Below are 20260 nucleotides of genomic sequence, written 5' to 3' on the forward strand. Positions count from 1 at the left end.
GGATGATCCTAACCCTTCGATCCGTGGAGGTTTACATACTATGCCGTCCATTTTAAACCTCGACAGATAGTAGGGTTAGGATCATCCTATGAAGAAGACTTTAGGGCACACCCTATCTACATCAGGGACCAACAAATGAATGGTTTGGATCACCTATATAATGTGGGCCCCACTGTTTTTTCGGCTGAGCATAAGCTGGAATAGAACCTCCCACCTTAAGGTTGAAGACCAAAGCTTTGACCATTGGAGATAGGGGCTCAATCCCAAATTATTTCTGGATTTGTTGTGATCATGGTTTTGAACCTTTTGTAGAGTTTTTATATGGGGTGGGTTCAATATTTTTCAACATGTACGGCCCACACTATAGGATGATCCAAACCGTCCAATTGTTGGGCCACAACGTAAATACGTTGTGATCTAAAAATCATTTCCATAGGATGATCCCAACCCTCCAATCTATGGAAGTTGTAATAGTTTCCGTGTTACGATGAAACTTCTATATTAAATTATGCTTGTTTGATTTTTTTTTTTTTTTTTGGATTTCCACCCAACCCTAGATCGGCCTTTTCACAACAATTAACAATTAACAATGATTATGTGCAAATTAAATCCGGAAGGCCTGAAGTATTAAAGAGGTTATAAAATGATGTCTGTTAATTAACTGTCTTTCATAACGGATTCAAAGTCGGCAAGATGAGAAAACATAAAAAATAATCAATGGCTAGACATAATCATACCTTTATTATTGTTTTTAATGGGCCATGCAAGAGATAAAATATGTATATTATTGATAATTAATTACTCGGACTAATGATGTTTATCATTGATAATCTATATAACCCCCAACAAAACCCATATAAAAATGATTAATTTATAACCTACCCATATAAAAAAATCATTGACCCATATAAAAAATGATTAATTTAATAACCTACCGATATAAAAATGATTAATTTAATGAGTTTGATTAGTGACTCAAATCTAAAACCCCGTACAGGCACTCTGGACTATATTTTCCTTCTTACAAGACCTTCATTAGTCATTACACCACCTTCCATGTGGTTGGATTGCTTGCATTTCTAAATAGTTAAAAACACGGGTCCCCAAAAGAACAAGGATATAATTAAAGAACTTGGGGGGATGAATCGAACCCTAATAATTTTAAAGCTTTTTGACGTCAAAATCACGTTAACAGTGGGGCGAATGGGTACTGCAGGGAGGGTGAAAATATCATCATCAATGTTATTATAATAGTTATGAGTTATGACGCCCCTAATTACACGTTCTTTCTCCACACCCTTTCGTGGGCAGGTGTTTAATTAATTAATTAATTAATTAGTCATTGTTGGACACCTTCGTTAGGGGTCACGATAATTAAGGTTGTCACAGAAGCAATTGTTGTGAAAATTGAATCCTAAGAAACAACATTAAGTCTCACATGGACTTGTGTAATAGGGACCGTTGATCTGATGGGGACATCATATTATCTCCCATGCCGAATGGACGTGCTAAGATTAAAGCCTAAAAAAAATTAATTAATGTTAGCTTCTCTTCACTGAACCCAGGACCTCGGGAAACTGCTACTGATACTACTACTAGGGATTTGCTCAAAGGCATTTTGCGCATGGTTGTCGCATCTCACAGCAGCCACCTCATGAATGAAGACGAAATCTTCAGAAAAGTGAGCCTCAGTGGCTGCTGCAAGATGAAACAGACCACCTTCCAAATGCCTTTTGCAATGGACGCTAGCAAATCCATTAATAATACTAATAGCAGCAACGGTAACCCCAATAATAAATACGAGGAATGCTAGACTGAAGGGAGCCCTTGCAAAAAGCTGATGAAAGGGCTCTCCAATTGGTTGCACGTCACCCAGGCGTTTTAACATTCTTTGACTTTTTCATTTTAGAGTGACATGCCAATGAGGAAGCCCTTCCATCTCCTTTTTGCTAGGGCTCCCTTCAGTCTAGCATTCCTCTAATAATAATAGGGAAATGATAAATTCGCCCCTTTTCTTTGCATGGGACAGCCAGCTAGGCTTGATGAATCCTTCCCACATGAAGAAGAGGAAGAAGAAGATGAAGAAGAGATTTGCTAGGGACCAACATAGAAAGGTATTTTGTGGCAGGCTGTTGCATGTGAGAGCAGCCACTCACATTTTAGCAGATTTTGTCCTATTCATTGATTCATATGAGGCGGACGCTCTCACATGCAATAGCCAACCACGAAATGCCTTTTTGTGATGGTCAATCCCTAATAATAATAATAGTGAAATGATATCTGCGCCAAGTGTTTTGATAAACATGTGCTCCACTTGTTTGTCATCTAGCATTTAAAGGGTTTCAAGCGCTTTTTGAGAACCATAATATCTTCTGACATCCCTTTAAATACTGCACGACAAACAAGTGGAGCGCATGTTTATCAAAATCACTTGGCGCAGATATCATTTCCCTAATAATAATAATAATAATTATTATTATTATTATAATAATAAACTGAAGGGTACCGCCACAAGGGTGTCCCATTGGATCCATGTCACCCAACTGCATATAACTACATGATAGAGTGACATGAGCTAGGTTTTTGCAATGGCACTTTTCAATTTAGCATTCTCCTCCTCCGTTTCTTCTTCGTCATATTATTATTATTATTATTATTATTATTAGAGTAAAGTGTTTATGAGTTCGAGCTCAAATAGGTTATTTGAGCTCGAGCGTCAAAAACTCATGTGGGCCCACATTTTTAGGGTGATCTAAAGCATTCATTTGAAAAGCCCTTATATGGATAGGGTGTGTACCAAAAATCATGTCGATAGGATCATCCTAACCCATCCAAAGGTGGAGACAAAAATGGACGGATACTGTTTCTCCACAGATCTACCCATTTTGTCCCTCCACAAATGGAAAGGTTAGGATGATCCTATGGACCTGATTTTTTGTAATCACCCTATGCATATAAAGGCCTTTCAAATGAATGATTTAGATCACCCGAAAAATGTGGACCCATGAGTTTTTGACACTCGAGCTCAGATAACTTATCTGAGCTCGAGCTCATAAACACTTTACACTTATTATTATTATTATTATTAGGGCTATGCTAGGGATCATCGCAGATGGCATTTCGCAGGTGGGTTGTTGCATGAGACTATGAGAGAGCTATATGAGAGTATGTGACTGCTCTCCCATGCAACAGCCCGTCCGCGAAATGCCTTCCGCGATGGTCTCTATCATTTCTCTTATTATTATTATTATTATTATTAGAGGGCGAGGTTTCTGAGCTCCAGCCTGAGCTAGAGCTCATAATACACCATCTCCCATAGTTGTTTGACTCATCCAACCCATTCATCCTATAGGACCTGACATAGATAGGGTGCTCTTAACAAACCATAACCATAACCATAATCCTAACCATTCGATCTATAGGAGCTTAATTTCTAACCATCCATTTTAAACCTCCACAAATCATAACCCTAACCATAACCCATAATACTAACCATAACAATAACCATAATCCTAACTATAACCTATAAACTAATGGGTTGGATCACTGAAACAACTATGGGAGATGGGGTTTCTGAGCTTGAGCTCAGAAACCTTTTCCTATTATTATTATTTGTGGGCTATGTTTGGGGAGGAGAACCAAAGACCAAGAGGAGTTGACAATGAGAAGAATATATTATTAAACTAGGGTGGTAGAAATGGCTTTATATATCAAAATTATCTCCATCGTTGCCTTCCTTAATCCTCAAACTACGCCTTCAATTCAGTTGTTTTTTTTTTGTTTGGGCATCTGAAAGCATGTTCATGCAGAAAGTCAAGGGATAAAATCACAAGATAATACCGGACAGTCAACTCAATGGAAAGCGAGTCGGCAGAAATTGCCTATCGAAACAAGACAGAGTCTTAAATTTTTTTATGTTAAGATAGATCTAATGATGTTTTATGTGTTTCTTCTTCTCCTTGCATGACTAAGACAAAATGAATAAAATATAAATAAGGCGTATGATCCGGTGCACCCCTTCCACGCCCCTCCTATTTTAGTGAGAATTAGGTGATACCAACTGTCGATGGTCAACGCAACGATCTGGACCATCTATTCGGTGGGCTCACCTTCGATTTCCAAGCTCATAGAGCCCAATCGGACTATCGATCAATGACTTGTAAAGGAACTGTTTAATTAAATTCATAGTACTAAAACTCAGCCGAGTCGACTCGAATGAGCAAAGGATCGAGTTGAGTGATCATGGTATTTTTTCGACTGAAATATGTAGGAAGTATATACTATGTACAAATGGGAAATGATAGGGGCATTCCTTTTGGTAATGTCGCTCTTCACTCTGCGCTTTTAGTTAATTATACGATGCATGCTCAATTTATTTATTTTTCTTTCAAACTTTTGTACCCTATTACACTTTTAAAAAGCACTACCCACCCAATCATTCTCAATATTTTCTTAGTATTTTCTTAGCATCGAGGTAGCATGGTAATGCTGTCTCTTTGTACATCTTGTTCTTCATGGCAGGTTTGTGGTTTATCCTAGATCATACCAATATTAATCTTTTTTCTTGTAAGGAACTAATCGTGTGTTGCTGAATAGAAATAAGGAATGCAGATCTTTTCTAATTTTTGTCATCCATGATATGGGGAGCTATCCATGGAAAGAAGAATAGGGAGGATCACCTTTAGGACACCCGAATGTGGGGACAAATGTGTGAGAAAAAGATCTTGACTCAATTGCGGCAGAGAGAGAGAGAGAGAGAGAGAGAGAGAGAGAGAGAGAGATGCTAGTAAGTATGAAAGAGTCAGGGGGATTTCTCAACCGGAGCATGCATAAAAAACACTAAAGCTAGCAAGTTTTCTCAACCGGGTTATGCATAAAAAGTATGGTTCAATTCAAAGTCATATTTTTTGTTCATTGCATCAACTGTTAACTAATTCATTTACATGGTACAGATTGTCGGGTTAGGATCATTGTCCGATTAGTGTCATCTTTGTAAGATGAACATCTATAGGGCCCACCAGATGCACAGCCATGATCGATGATCATTATGTGCCAAGAACAACTGGTTTAGCATAAATAAAACTTGACTATCACCTGTATGGACGATGCTTTTGTTGTGGACTACCACAAAGCATTGACCTTGCATTTTTTTATTCAATGACACCGTCCAACAGCCACCCCCTAGCCCTTTTTTTTTCTTAAATAAGAGTTGATATCTGAGATTGTTTCTGCTATAAAAACCCACACACAGTTGCAATTCTACACCACCAATAGCTTCTTCTTCTTCTTCTACCGCTTACTACTCGTTCCCTTAGTCCTTTTTGATCCCCAATGACGATTCCGGTTATCGACTTTTCGAAGCTTAACGGCGAGGAGAGGACCGAAACAATGGCTCAGATCGATAATGGGTGCGAAGAATGGGGATTCTTTCAGGTACTAGGCAATTCTACATCTAGTTTGATTTGGATGAATACCCATTTGCAGGAAATTGTTTTTGACAAAGATATACCAATTGTATTCAATAAGAAAGGATTACAATTGCACTTCAGGAGGTAAACATTGCTCCATATAAAATCAGACCCTAAAAGAGTCAAATTTGGTAAGATGATCAGCCAAATCATTGGCACTTCTAGGAATGAGAGAAAAAGAAAAACACCATGCAAACAGAGCTCTTTAATCTCATCCATGCGATCCTCCACCGACCATATCTAATCCCTTTGGCCCACAAGGTTGTGTTCGAAGAATCGAACACAACTTCTCGTTTGCACCAAAATTTGCATCCATTAGATCGATGGATCAATCAATCAATCGTTCCTTCTTCATTTGATCGATTGATCTTTTGTTCTTCTTCTTCTTCTTCTTCTTCTTATTTCTTTACTTCTTTCCTCTTCTAGTATGCCCCATGTCACACACACCCACACACACACACAGAAAAAAAGAAGAAGAAGAAATAAAATATTTTTCTACTTGTTGCAGTTGGTAAACCATGGAATTCCATTGGAGTTGCTGGAGAGAGTGAAGAAAGTATGCTCAGAGTGCTTCAAGTTGGGTAGGGACGAAGCCTTCAAGGACTCGATGCCCGTCCAGTTGTTGAATGACTTGTTGGAAGGCAAAAATGGTGACAGCGAACGGTTGGAGAATGTCGATTGGGAGGATGTTTTTACTCTTCTAGACGATAACGAATGGCCGTCACAGCCCCCCAAATTCAAGTAAGCATTGAGAAAACCTCTTTGCTTCTATAATTTTTGTTTAATTTAAATGCTTTCATTGTTCTAAACTAAAGGGTCTTTCTTTTTAGCCTTCTATGATAAGATATGAAACCCAATCAAATATACAATAAGTTTCTTCAAATGCCAATAACATCTTTGCTTAAGAAGAAAAGCAGCCTTTTATTTTTCTTCTTCAACAAAGATAATATTGTCATTTGAAGACAACTAATCTATGTCTAATTGGGTTTTAAAACTTATTTTAAAAGGCTAGAAGGAAAGACCCTTTTGATTGATTGGTCATAGCTGTTCTTTAACTGTAACAGCATCTAACAACCAAAATTAAAAATGATGAGCAAAGATAGGAGTGTTATCACTAAAACAAGTAAGATGTATATAATATTCAGTGTAGGAATTATTAAAAACTGTCCTATTGGACTGTTGTCACATGTTGGGATTATCACTTGAACCCGTACAGCTCATTTTAGCAAGTTCTCCATGGGTTTTTAGATAAATCAAACTTATTTTTTTATTCTTTAGAAAAGAGCTTTCATTAAATGCGGACATCCCATCAATATTTTCCACCTAATTAACTAGCCTTCCTTAAAACTCATCTCCATAAGGTGGCAAGCTACCTTGGATTGATCAAACAAAGTTGATACAATTATACAAATACAGCCTTACATGAAAACAAGATAGCAGTAGTAGGAAATTTCATAGATAATCTTCTATGTATGTGTTTCTGTTCATGCATCCATCCATTAAAAGACTATGCAGTTCTAATGGGTGTATTGGTTACATGGTTTTGCTATGACAACAACAGGGAAACAATGATGGAATACAGGAAAGAACTGATGAAACTTGCAGAGAAGATGATGGAGATCATGGAAGAGAATCTGGGTCTGGAGAAGGGATACTTGAAGAAGGCCTTCTGTGGCGGCGAGGAACCGGAAAACCAGCCACTCTTTGGCACCAAAGTGAGTCACTACCCACCTTGCCCTCGGCCCGAACTAGTGAACGGCCTCCGCGCCCACACCGATGCTGGCGGGGTTATCTTACTCTTCCAAGATGACAAAGTGAATGGCCTCCAGATCCTAAAGGACGGAAATTGGGTCGATGTCCAACCGATGGCCAATGCCATTGTAATTAATATTGGGGATCAGATCGAAGTCCTAAGCAACGGCCGATATAAGAGCGTGTGGCACCGCGTGTTGGCGTTGAAAAATGGCAATAGGAGATCCATTGCTTCATTCTATAATCCATCTCTGAAGGCCACCATTGCCCCAGCACCAGAGCTTCAGAATTCCTCAACAGTTGAAGATGCTCAAGCATACCCAAAGTTTGTTTTTGGGGATTACATGTCAGTTTATGCCAAGCAGAAGTTCCTCCCAAAGGAACCAAGGTTCCAAGCTGCAGTGACCATGTGAAGAATCATGGGCCCTACAAGATGATCTAATCACTTAGTTGTTTAGAAGGGTCTATCCATTTGAAAGTGTCAAACCCCCACACCAAAAAACACAAAAACCCAAAAAAAAAAAAGCACAAGCTGATTGGCTTTCTTATCTATCCTTGAAAGGAAGAAAAGTACGTGCAATGGTATTTGTGGTTTGCATGAAATGGTTGTTTGTCGTTACGTATTGATGTCAACGTTTCTTTGTAAATTATCATTTAGAGGTGTTGAATGTAGCCCTGATGGGTGTCATTTCATGGTTTTTTTCATAAGAAGTGCTTTTCTTAGTGTCCTTTTTTTGGTGTTTCCTTTTTTGCTTTTACTTTCTTTAGTGGGTTGTGTTTGGATCAAACCCATAACCCCAAGCGTCCATGAGGAGGCTTGTTTGTTTTTGACCGTCTGAACTCTCAATCTCCTGGTGAAACATAAAATTTCTAAAAGCATTAAATGTCTAAAAAAATCTATGCCAATTTTTAGACATTAAAGGAAAGAAATTGAACGTTGTTATTGCACATAGAGGAAAGAACAAGTTTTACTTTGATAAGTTTCTTGTGGGATTTTGTGGACGTAAACCTAAGTGTGGGTGACTCATGTAAATTTCTTGTGTTTTTTTAACCTAAACCTAAATGTGGTTGAACCATGTAAATCTCTTCTGTTTTGTTTTGTTTTTTTTTTTTTTTAATTGGTAAAATTTTATTAGGAAGGCGGGCCACGACCGAGGCAGTCAAGGAAGCTAAAAGAACAAAGAAAAAAGAAGCAACCCACTAAAAATACGCCAATGCTCAAGGGGGCAAAAAATAAAAAATCTTCGATGTTGATCTAGATACTCCGGTAAGAGCAAGATGGTCTGCCTCTCCATTCACTGACCTCTTGAGATGATGAAAGCGGACTAAGTGGCCCCCATGCGATCCACGATCTCATTAATGAGCTCTGAATATCCCTAGAGGCTGAGAGATCTCCCGTCCAACCATCTGATGACATCAAGGAAATCTCCCTCCACAGTAAGATTGTCTATCTCCCTACCCACCAACAATCTAATGCCCTGAAGGATCACCCTAACTTCCACCTCATTTGAATCTCTGATTCCGATAGGCCTTGAAAAGTCCCACTTAGTTAATCTATACGTGTCCCTAAGAATGCTCCCTGTAAGCCCAATAGTTCAACCCTTTGCAATCCTCTAAGTCTTGTTTTGATAGGCACTTACAATGGTCTAAAATAAGTTAAACATGTTTAAGAAACCAAGTAGACCATATCCCATAAGCCAAACGGGAAGTTTAAAATGAAAAGGGGATCCGACCTTCATCAGACTTCTGCTCAGACATCAGAAGATCGCTAGAGTGGCTAGTTTTTAACTAGTTGTTAGAGGACCATAACGGTTAGTTTTGGCTTTGATCTTCTGTATAAAGGGGTTTCACCCCGACAAACCATTAACACTCACTCTAAAACCCTATTTGAACACACTTTTGAGTGATTAAACCCCTTCACTTCTATTTGGATCATTTTTGAGGGATTAGAGTAGGTGTTCAATTGTAAATCCTTGAGAGCGTTTTGAAGTGAGCTTATTGTTGTATTTGCCTTTGAGAAGGCTTTGATTCTTCATCTTTGTAATCGGAGGAGGGAGCCAAGATGACCCTTGAAGTCAAGCTTGGGATCGTGGATGAGACCCTTGAAGTCAAGTTCGGATTATATTTCTAAATTTGAGAGCAAATGAGAATCAAAATACCCAAAAGACCAGATGTAGGGTTATCTCAGAGCAAGAAGAAAGAGAGAGAAGACTTACATGGGAAGCCATGGGTGCCATATTTCTCGTGGCGGGGGTTTCTACCGTTTGTTTCTGGGAAAATTTATCAGATCGAGAGTCAAAAGATATGTGGCTGTCCTTACCAACACGTAGGGTGTTTTACAACACTGATTTGGTGCAAGCACGTATTGTGGCAATAGAGGGAGAATTATATTGTGTAAGCACGTATAGTTTAGTGTAAGCCATTTTGTGTAGTATTTTTCAAAAAAGTATTGTATAGCCCAAACCATAGGATGATCCAAACTGTTGATTTAATGGGCCACAATGTAAATAGGTTGTCTCCACAAAAATCTTTTCCATAGGATGATCTTAGCCCTCCCATATATGATGGAAATAAGTATTATGGAAATCTCTATAGATTGGAGGGTTGTGATCACCCTATGAAAATGATTTTGGGGGCACAACCTATTTTTATTGGTGTCCATCAAATGGACGGTTTGGATCATCTTTTGTGTGGGACTGTACTGTACTGTACTTTTTTGGAAAATACCGGACTCTATTGCTTATACACCATATAAACGAGTGTGGCCTAGAGATAATTGGTTAGGCCCTGTTTGGATTGCAGGAATTTTGTGAAAAAAGTTTGGAGAGGAAAATTAAAAAATATATCTAAAATTTCCTACTTTCACTTGGGCATAAAAAAAAAATAGATGGGTTTTGCAAACGAGTGCAATAGAGAAGAAATTTTACCCGTGTTTTGTTCAAAACGACTCAAAACATTTGTAAAGATGTGTGAAATGATTGTGAAATTTCTTTTCCAATGCACGTTAACGAGTGCCCTCACATTGTAAACGAATTTTATAAACGAATTTTACACTTGTCTTGATTAAAAAAAAAAGGACACCAAACATTTGTAAACTTTTCAAACAAGTGTAAAATGATTGTGAAATTTCTTTTCTAATGCATCTTAAAGAGTGCCCTTTAAGGGCACTCGTTAGCAAAACCCTTAAAGAAAAGAAATTTCTAGGGTTGTCAACGGATCCATTTCGGATCAGATCCACCTATGTTCAAATCCCTTATCGGTTGGATCAGATTTGAAGTGCTCTTCGGATCCTACTACCGTGTCTCACTCACGGTCCAAGTAGGTCCTATTAACATTGTGCCCAGTTAAATTTATTTGAAGAAGCGTAGAGAGAGGGCACGTGCACACCACAGGAGCTGCTTGGTGGGTTAGGGAGTTAGGGTCAATGGTTATAAAAGGAAGAGAAAGAGGGTGACTTGTGACTTGTGACTTGAGAGAGATGAATGCCAATACTGAAAATAAGAATAGTTTGAAAAAAGGCAAGACTTATTTCACTAAAATAGCTTCGAAAAATTACTTAACGTTATATAAAATGGAAGGGATTTTTCGTAAATAAATCCGGATTTTTTATTGTCTCATCATAGATCCGATCTGAAAATTTTTGGATCCTATGGTAAGGATCGTAAATTTGTCCATGGATCCTGATAGTTTCTCTAGATCATGTCCATTTAAGTTCGGATTCGGATGGTCCATCGAACTGTTCAGATCCATCGACACCCCTAGAAATGTCTTGATATGAAATTATGAGGACCCACTTTTTTTCAACAATAATTCCCTCTTAAGCAAAGATCAAAATAAGCTATATGTTTATTTTCCTAAAATATCAACTTCTCTTGATCATAAATCAAAAAATTCATTTGATTATGTAATTGGGTTTTGGTTATCTAAAGTTTAGCTTCACTATTAGAAACCCTAAACTAGTCAATTAAGATCAAGGACTCGGATCATTTGATCAAGACGGAGCCAAAAGGCAATGGGAAAGGCATATATTCTCCAGTTGGATCAACGGACCCGATCAAGTTTGTTTGTCACAAGCGGTAAAAGTGTCCATTTTGCTTTTCAGCATCTCCCTCAATATAACAAAGCGGTCAAAAGAGAAGTGTCATTATTGAAACGAGGGAGTGCGAAAATCAATCACTGCTATTTCTCCTCCGCTTTACTTTCAGAAGAGAGAAGAGAGTAGAGCAATGGCTGATAAGCCAAGCCGAGCTTTGATAATATACGGAGATGGGTTTGTACCTCTCATCTCTCCTTCACATTCAAATCTCCATTCATTCGCCTCTCAATCTTCATGTGGTTTCTTATCCCTAAGAGAATCTCCTCCTCAAGGTATATTTATTAAAACAATGCTCTGATGATTATTATTTATCCAGATATGTTACCTTGAAAGTTTTGTGCTTCAAGGGTTTGTGATAAATCCGTTCAAGAGAATATTAGGAAGTAGAAACCCTAAATTGGCAACAAACTGGGAAATGTAGCATATGTAATTGTCTAGTTTATTGCCATTTCATGGGTTTTATTCCCTGATGGGGAATTTATTCGCATGGGTATTTTTCTTGGTGAAAGTTGATTTTTTTTTTTTTTGCTGGATTGGTTTGATTTTTTAATTTTTTGGGGGAGTGCATTTTGTTTTATGTCAAGGGATTTGCTCTTCAGTGCAGCGTTCTACAATAAGATTGGCTTAGTGGGTCTGATTCAATCGATTTTGTGTAGGCCATAGAGTGATCAAAATTTGATTTTTTTGAAGTATTAAATTGAAGCTGAACTTTCCGTATAATTTTTTTCTAAAATCATGCCTGAAACATCAGAAGAAACTTTATATGAGAAAACCCAATTGCGAAGTCTTTTTTTTTATTGAAGAAACATAAAGTTTTAAATTTTGTCCGTGCTGCTCACGCTGAGGTTCGTGCTCCTCACCAAGGACTATTGGCATCAAATGGGCTGGACTCATGCTGACCAATCTTCCACGAAAATGATGCTATAAACAAAGTGGTAAGATTCAATGACATAAATCAAATCTTCCACGAAAATGATGCTTATAACAAAGTGGTAAGATTCATATATGACTACATCTTCATGAAGCATGACTTCATAACATAAATCAAATCCAAGCCAGCTAATAGGAAAACGAAAACAATGCTGGTGCGGAAAAGAAGTAACATGCCATAAAATTTAGCCAATGCAGAAATTGATAAGAATCAAGAATGGACAGACATTATTTGTCCACAAATCTGCCCATTTTTGTCCTCCACAAATGGAGGGGTTAGGATGATCCTATGGAGCTGATTTTTGGTACACACCCTATCTATGATAGGGCCATATATATAAATGGTAACCACCGACAACATTTCATTTCCTCCTTTCAAGGACAATCCTCCTCTCTTTCTCGAATTTTGGACAGTCCGGATGGAAATGGATCATGACCTAGACTATATCCAAAGCACATTCTGAAAAGGATAAGGAATTTGAATGGACCGTGACCAAGACATACGTGGATCGGATCCGAAGTGGGTCACTTCCATGACTGATACTGAACGAGGATCTCATTTGTAAGATTGAGGAATGCAAAAATGAATGGGCCAAAGAGATTTTTAGGGCATCTTTTTCATATCATAATTGATCAAAAGTTTAAAATTATCCGATGAGGGTGGGAGCATGTGCAATAGACTGGACTTGTGATGACTAACAATATTAATGGACTCGAAGAGTACTCCCTAAATTTAATTAAGTAGTACAACCTATTTACGTTGTGGTTCAGCAATGAATAGTTTGGATCGTCCTATGAAGAGGGCCTCACAGTACCTTTTTTTAAAATACTGGACTTCACGTCCACACACCGTATAAAATCTCTGAAGCTGGAATGAGGGAGTGTGGCCATCTGTTTTCCTTTTCTCAGATCCATTGATTTAAATCCAAAAGGGGTTTCTACTTTCTGTTTGTTGATGGTTATCTCCCTGTTTACCTTACTGACTAGTTTGACAGGATATTCAAATTTTCTTATAGCTTGCACCATATTTTTGAATTTAATCCAAATTTCAGAAAGCGAGGACGAGAGAGTGGTTAGAGAATTTGCACAACTACTGGATGCATATGATGCTTATAACAAAGTGGTAAGATTCATATATGACTACATCTTCACGGAAGCATGACTTCATGACATAAATCAAATCTTCCACGGTCTTTCAGAAAGGAGAACATGCCAATATAGACTCCCGGAAAGATTTATTGGTGCCGACCATATCAGAGAGGTAAAATTGCTGTTAATTGTGATGCAATTAATAAAATACATCAATATCATTTTGTTGACTATGTATGAAACCTTTTTGTTCCTTATTGAACTTTAGGTTCATGGGACTGAGAGCAGCTATTTTCACAACTTGTGCCGGCGTTGAAAATTTTGGAAGAAATCTTGGTTTCAGTATCTTAGATTTTGATCAGTTGATTAAGAACAATCATTCCTACAATGACCCACGAGAAGTTCCTGATCCTTTTTCTACAGCCTGTGAATTACTGAGATCGCTAGGGTTTCAAGGAGATGAGATATTAGAAAAAAGTGACTTTGATTTAGTGTTTGTGCACATAGGAGCTGGTGAGAAGGCAACATCCCTTAAAGACAGAGTCAATAACACTGGCATTGAATGGGTAAACACGTTGGTTGGTGCAATAATGCAAATTGCCCAACCTGGTTCACCGATCGCTTCCCGTTTACATTTATCGCTTGTGATGAGCTATGGGGCTGTTCCTGAGAATGAAGATCACAGTTCTTCAATTTTGATCTCCCAAAAGGGGATAAATTCTGATCTTTCTGTGCTTTGCCCTCATCAAAGTTACGCAATGAAAGAAGGGAAATTATTACATAATATTAGGTACGCTGAAGGTAAACCTGTCTCCTGATTTTTGTGGTTGCAACTTATATTGTACTTCCAGCTAACATATGCTCAGCAGACATCACCATCCCATGCTAGTTGCACAATGGCAGGAGGCTGTAACTCGCAAGGATATGGCAATGGCATTTTCATTTAAAGAGTTTGATGAGGTATGCATTAATGAATCAAACCGTGCCACATCCCTCAGTTTATTTTATTTTTATTATTATGTATGAATGGTACATCCCTCAGTTTATTGTATTTAGTGTTCTGGGCATTTGGTCAATCATCTTGCCCAATTTATACTTTTTTGCCCTAAAGAATGTGGACTTGGTTGTTGTCAAAATTTATTATTAACAATTGCACTCAAAATTAAAATGCTTTTACATTTACCTCACAACAGTGGGTGGTATAAAGTTCTCCACACTTATGTTAAATTTGTGATCTTAATGGAAATTGTTTGATTATGATGGTGATTATTGACTGGAGAATTTATATGATGGGTGGCCGTGAAAACACTTGATGTCCAAAAAAGTAGGTACGGCCCACTCCATATGATGATCTAAACCGTTCATCTGTTTGGGCACAACGTAAATAGGTTGTGCCCCAAAAATAATTTCCATAGGATGATCCTAACCCTCTGATCTGAACTGATCTTAATATGGAGTGCCCCAAAAATCATTTATGGAATCTTCTACAGATTGGAGGGCTGGGATCATCCTATGGAAATGATTTTTGGGGCCCAACCTATTGATGTTGTGCCCAAACAGATGAACGGTTTGGATCATCATATGGAGTGGGCCGTACCTACTTTTTTGGACTTCACGTGTTTTCACGGCCACCCATATAAATTTCCTATTGACTGATACATCTGAACCAGTATCAGCTTCAATAGGCTTCTGACTTCTTTTCACAAAAACTTCCCGAGTTCCATTTTAAACAAATTTTGTACATCAAAATTTATCAGAATGGTTTCATGTATTAAAGTAATTTGAGAAAATTATTACTTTTGGAAGCTGTTTTTTTTTTTTTTTTTGACGAAGATAACATAATGTATATTAAGGAAAATTATAGATACAATTGCACATCATTAGAGGGTGAGCCTTGGCGCAACGGTAAGGTTGCTCCATTGTGACTTGGTGGTCACGGGTTCGAGTCACGGAAACAGCCTCTCTGCAAAGCAGGGGTGAGGCTGTGTACATCTAGCCCTCCCCAGATCCCACAATGGCAGGAGCCTCATGCACTGGGCCACCCTTTTTAATTGCACATCATTGGGCAAGTCTGTAAGGGCGGTGCTGAATTTATCTAAGGCTTGAAGACTCATGATTTGGCTAACCTATGGGCTAGATCATTAGAACTCCTTGGGATGCGAGAGAAAAAAAATCTCTCGTACCCTAATAGTCTCTTAGATATCATCAATGCACCTAGCATTGATAGATATTCCTTTCGTGTTTTTATTTCAGTTTTGTAAATATATCTTAAATCAGGGGTATGCTTATAATTTATAGTTTTTGAATTAAGTTAATAAACGAGGTAATGCCTCCCCCCCTCCCCACGCACCCACACACACACATCTGGAACAGAACCCACAAGGGAATACCCCACAATGGATCATAGCCACTGTTCAATTTATACCCCTTCGTTTCTCTCCTTTTTGAATTAAGTTAATAAACAAAGTAATTCCCCATCCTCCCCCCCAATGGAACAGAACCCACAAGGGAATACCCCACAATGGAACATAACCATTGTTCAATTTATGCCCCTTCGTTTCTCTCCTCCTCTCATCTCTTTTCCATCTCCTTAATTCAAACTTCATGGTATCATAGCATTGAACCTGATGCTGATATGAAGTTCCTCTTCTTATTCTTTATCCAAAGAAGGCTAGGGTTTTTTCTTGGAGGTTTGGCAAAAGAATAAGAGACAATCCGTACGACTGACACGATCAGCTCTACGGCTCCTTATCCCTTCGATCCAAGAAGTCTAGCCATGGATTAAGTTTTGAGAGATTTTCTGCATGACTTTTTTTGTCAACCTAGAAGTAATGAGGGATTTGTAGTGCTGTCTGTATTACTTGGAATTCTCACAGAGATGTTGATTTGCAACAAAAAAAAAATCGAGAAGAATGATAATAAAGAAAATTCTCTCAAGAAACTATATGCAAGACTATAAATAAACCTATCCCTTCTTACAGAATCCTAGCCATCACTTCTTTTTTTCTCAACCGTTTAAAAGCATTTAACAAATCCATTTTTAGGCTTAAAGACCCGTACTTAGAAAAAAACAAGGGCCACTCTAAATTGAAAACAACTAAACCTAAAATTAACTGTTCATGTTACTATTGATAGATCCCATTTAAAATCAAGTAAAACTCACTCCCTTCTCCTCTATGTATAGAGGAAGAGGAAGCTTCTAGTCACATGGCCAGCTAGAAGCAAGTGGTCCCCTTGCTGATGTGGCAGTCCAAATGGCAGCCCAAGAGACAACCAATGGGTGTGGTCCCCCTCATACCTCAAGTGGCCCTCCTGCCATGTGTCAGTAGTGTAGGGAAGTTGGTTATAATAGGGTGGTCCCAGACTTCCATTCGTTGACACATGTCTCACTTTGGCATGTGTGGCCGCCCATTTGTGCCTACCGATTCTTCATCCCCACTACAACAACCTCACTACATCCAGTAATTACATCACTACCCTTACCTATCTTACTGCATGCTTCCCACACACTACTACCATGCATATTCCTCACATGTATATTCCCTAAATTCACTACACCACACCAAGAACAACCTAAACTCGTGTTTCCCTACTGAATTATATGAGTAAAGTACTCCCATCCTAAGATAAAGTGAAGCCCTCACTCCTATGCCGATTTTTGTCCACATTATTTATGTACTTCCACGATTCTAATTGAGATACTTGTGATAGTGTGAGGCAGGTACCCGTACTTCTACTACGCTGACTCCCTGTGAGGGTATTGAGTGCGCACTGGGGCATGTGTATATGGAAATCAGAGCTTATAAAGATGAGAATGGACTATTTTTCCACGCGGCCTATCTCATGGGCTCGACGACCAACTTGAATTGAAACCAAGCGTGGGAAGCTGAGTTACTGAACTTACAGCTTGAACTGTTCTATTTCTACAAGTTGACGGACTTATAGAACAAGTGGACTGTGACTAACTTGCAGAACCAACCGACCTTGCCTGAATGACCGTTACTCCCTTACATAATAGTTGCTCTTATGTATACTTGACATTTTGTATGCGATCAGCTAAAGAGAGTCCTCAATCTTAAATTTTCGATTTAAAAAATGCATATGATAGTTTTATAGTGTTCTCATATTTTTGTCAGTAAAGGCTACTTCAACGCTGCAAAATCTATCTTACAACCTATACAAGTCCACAAAAGAAATGTCAAAGGATTCCCTCATTACTACATGAAAGATGCAGTTTAGTCGAGCCTTGCTAGAACTGTCACATCATCTTACAGCTAGAAAATCATTAATTCTTCCCTGAATAGCATTTCCATCAAAACTGAGGACATTTTTTTTTTGAATGGTAAACTGAGGACATTTCTTATATTTTGGTTATAGCTCTTGGCTTTACTCTGATCGTGGTATAAAATATCTGAGTCCCTTCTCTAAATGTGTTACCAATTTCTTCTTTCTTCTCTTGAGCTAGCCATTCCTGTTTTGGTAATGGCATTTCTGTGTTTTGTTATACCTTGCAGCGTGGGGCAAATCTGGCTATTCTTGCGGATCGGTTTTTGCATGAGGTTGCATTCAAGTTATGGAAGGCACCCAAGTATGGAGCATGAGGTATTTTTCTTACATGACCATTTGAATGAATGGAGCCAAGCTTGGCTTGTGTATTTGGGCAGAAATGAGAGATTCCCCATGGCAAAATCATTGTTGCCAAAAGGAACAGAATGTGACCACAAATAAATATAGACTTGTGTTTTCATAGTATCCATCTTAGAAAATTCATGCAATTGTAGTTTTAGAAGTTTATGGGTTTGTGCCTGTAGCTCAATTTGGGGAGGCTTTGTTCCTCAACATTGAATGTATGTTCAATCCCAGCTTAACTACCTACAAAGAAAAAGGCATATTTTTCTCAGGGACCTCCTCGGTCTCTGTTGTTTTAATGAAAATATATTTGCCATTCAAAAAAAAAAAAAAAGAAGAAAAGAAGAGCTGGTTTCAGTCATCATCTTTGGGAAATAATAATAATAATACTAATAATAAAGGATGTGATATTTCCACCGCCATTTTTTTTTATAGCTATCCACCCTGTTTTCTGTTGTTTTTCTCTTTAATACCATTGTTTATAAATAGCCAAAATGCTCTTTTATAATTGAAATGGAGACTTTGCAGACCCCTTGTTTTTTTTTTTTTTTTATTCGAAAATGGTTATTTAAAAACAGAACTAAGGTCCAAAGAAAAAATACAAGGGGCTAAGATAGCCCTAGCAAAAGCAAAATAAAAAAGCAATACTTGAAGAGAAAGGATATTATAGATAACAAGGCCGTCACATCAGTTCTAGATTTTGCAAACTCGGCAGCAACTACATTGGCCATTCAATGGATATAAAAAAAAAGGAACAATTACCAATGAGCAACAAAAATTAGGCGGAATTATCAACAGGGCCATGCTTTTCAGAAATTATCAACAAGGGACAAAAAAGGTCTTGTCAGTAAAAGCTGGACGAAAATGCCCTTTGGCATTTACAACACTTTTTCATCTTGTTTTTTCCTTCTTCCTTCTTCTTTTACTTTTCCATTTTCACTTTTCGATTTATTTACCCTACTAGTCATCTTCCTCCTTGGTCAGCCACCATTGTTGCTGGCAAGTCTTGAAAACTTGAATGTTGAGTTCTTACCATCTATCTCTCTGTATCTAAGTTTTGTTTTTTTTTTTTTTAGGGTTTTGCACTATTTTTCATTCCTCTGTTTCTGATTTATCTTGCTTAGGGTTTAAACGGTTTGTATTTTAGGGTGTGTTATGGAGATATTGCATGGATGTCTTCACTCACTTTTTGGAAGACAAGTGGTTTTATAAGAAAATTTTGATGTAATACATGAATGGATGGCTACACATTTTTTGATACACTTAAATTTTTTGGTAATACACAAATTATGATGTAATACGTGAAGCATATTTAATGAAAACAACATCCATTTATTTTGTTTTTTCTATCATGAGCAGAATTGTAATGCTATTAGAAAAGTTGCTATAGGCAGTTGGTTTTGTAGCAGAAGGGGTTTATCAACTCTCTGGAAGGGGATTAGTAGCTCTCAAAAGTAGGGTTACCAATTTCCGAATGGGATTATCAAGTGCCTGAAAATTGGCATAGGGTACTGGAGTTTTGGAAGTGGTTATCTAGTATAAAAATGGGGTTACCAATTTCCGAATGGGACTATCAAGTCCTTGAAAATTGGCCTAGGTGTTGGAGTTTTGGAAAGAGGTTTTCAAGTCTCTTGGATTGGGGTTATCTAGTATAAAAAACGGGGTTACCAATTTCCGAATGGGCTTATCAAGTCCCTGAAAATTGGCCGAGGGTACTGGAGTTTTGGAAGGGGGTTTTCAAGTCTTTGGGATTGGGGTTATCTAGTATCAAAATGGGATTACCAATTTACGAATTGGCTTATCAAGTCCCTGAAAATTGGCCGAGGTACTGGAGTTTAGGAAGGGGGTTTTCAATTCTTTGGGATTTGGGTCATCTAGTATCAAAATGGGGTTATCAATTTACGAAAGGGCTTATCAAGTCCCTTAAAATTGGCTTGAGAGTACTGGAGTTTTGGAAGGGGTTTTCATGTCTCTTGGATTGGGGTTATCCAGTATCAAAATGGGGTTAGCAATTTTTGAATGGGCTTATCAAGTCCCTTATCAACACATTTTTACTTCCTGTTTTTTTCACTCGTTCATTTTCACCTTTTTTTTTTCTTTCTACTCAACAATTCATCTTCCTTATCCGCCATTGAAAGGGAGACGGAGAAATGTGAAATCCTAAAACAAATGAAAAACAAAACCTAGATATAGAGAGATAGATGGGAATGAACTCACGTTTCAAGTTTTCGAGCTTTCCCGCCTCTAATGGTGACTAAACATTGAAGAAGATGGCTGGTAGCGTAAAAAAAACAAA

At 38.0% G+C, this 20260-nt stretch overlaps 2 protein-coding genes across 2 annotated transcripts; both read left to right on the plus strand.

Annotated features, from left to right (window-relative positions):
- Positions 1-5276: 5276 nt before the first annotated feature.
- On the plus strand, positions 5277-7941 carry LOC143864811 (1-aminocyclopropane-1-carboxylate oxidase-like). The gene is made up of 3 exons (XM_077375649.1): positions 5277-5433; positions 5977-6209; positions 7030-7941. Exons 1-3 carry the CDS (start codon positions 5332-5334, stop codon positions 7631-7633), a joined length of 939 nt encoding a protein of 312 aa, XP_077231764.1. The 5' UTR covers positions 5277-5331; the 3' UTR covers positions 7634-7941.
- Positions 7942-11378: 3437 nt separating this feature from the next.
- Positions 11379-18092, plus strand: LOC143864822 (uncharacterized). The gene is made up of 6 exons (XM_077375670.1): positions 11379-11588; positions 13299-13369; positions 13446-13507; positions 13604-14125; positions 14205-14295; positions 17850-18092. Exons 1-6 carry the CDS (start codon positions 11447-11449, stop codon positions 17934-17936), a joined length of 975 nt encoding a protein of 324 aa, XP_077231785.1. The 5' UTR covers positions 11379-11446; the 3' UTR covers positions 17937-18092.
- Positions 18093-20260: the final 2168 nt, after the last annotated feature.

Source organism: Tasmannia lanceolata, unplaced genomic scaffold, assembly GCF_043159265.1.
Source record: "Tasmannia lanceolata isolate RefF3 unplaced genomic scaffold, GAP_Taslan_0.1 ptg000054l, whole genome shotgun sequence".
Taxonomy (NCBI): domain Eukaryota; kingdom Viridiplantae; phylum Streptophyta; class Magnoliopsida; order Canellales; family Winteraceae; genus Tasmannia; species Tasmannia lanceolata.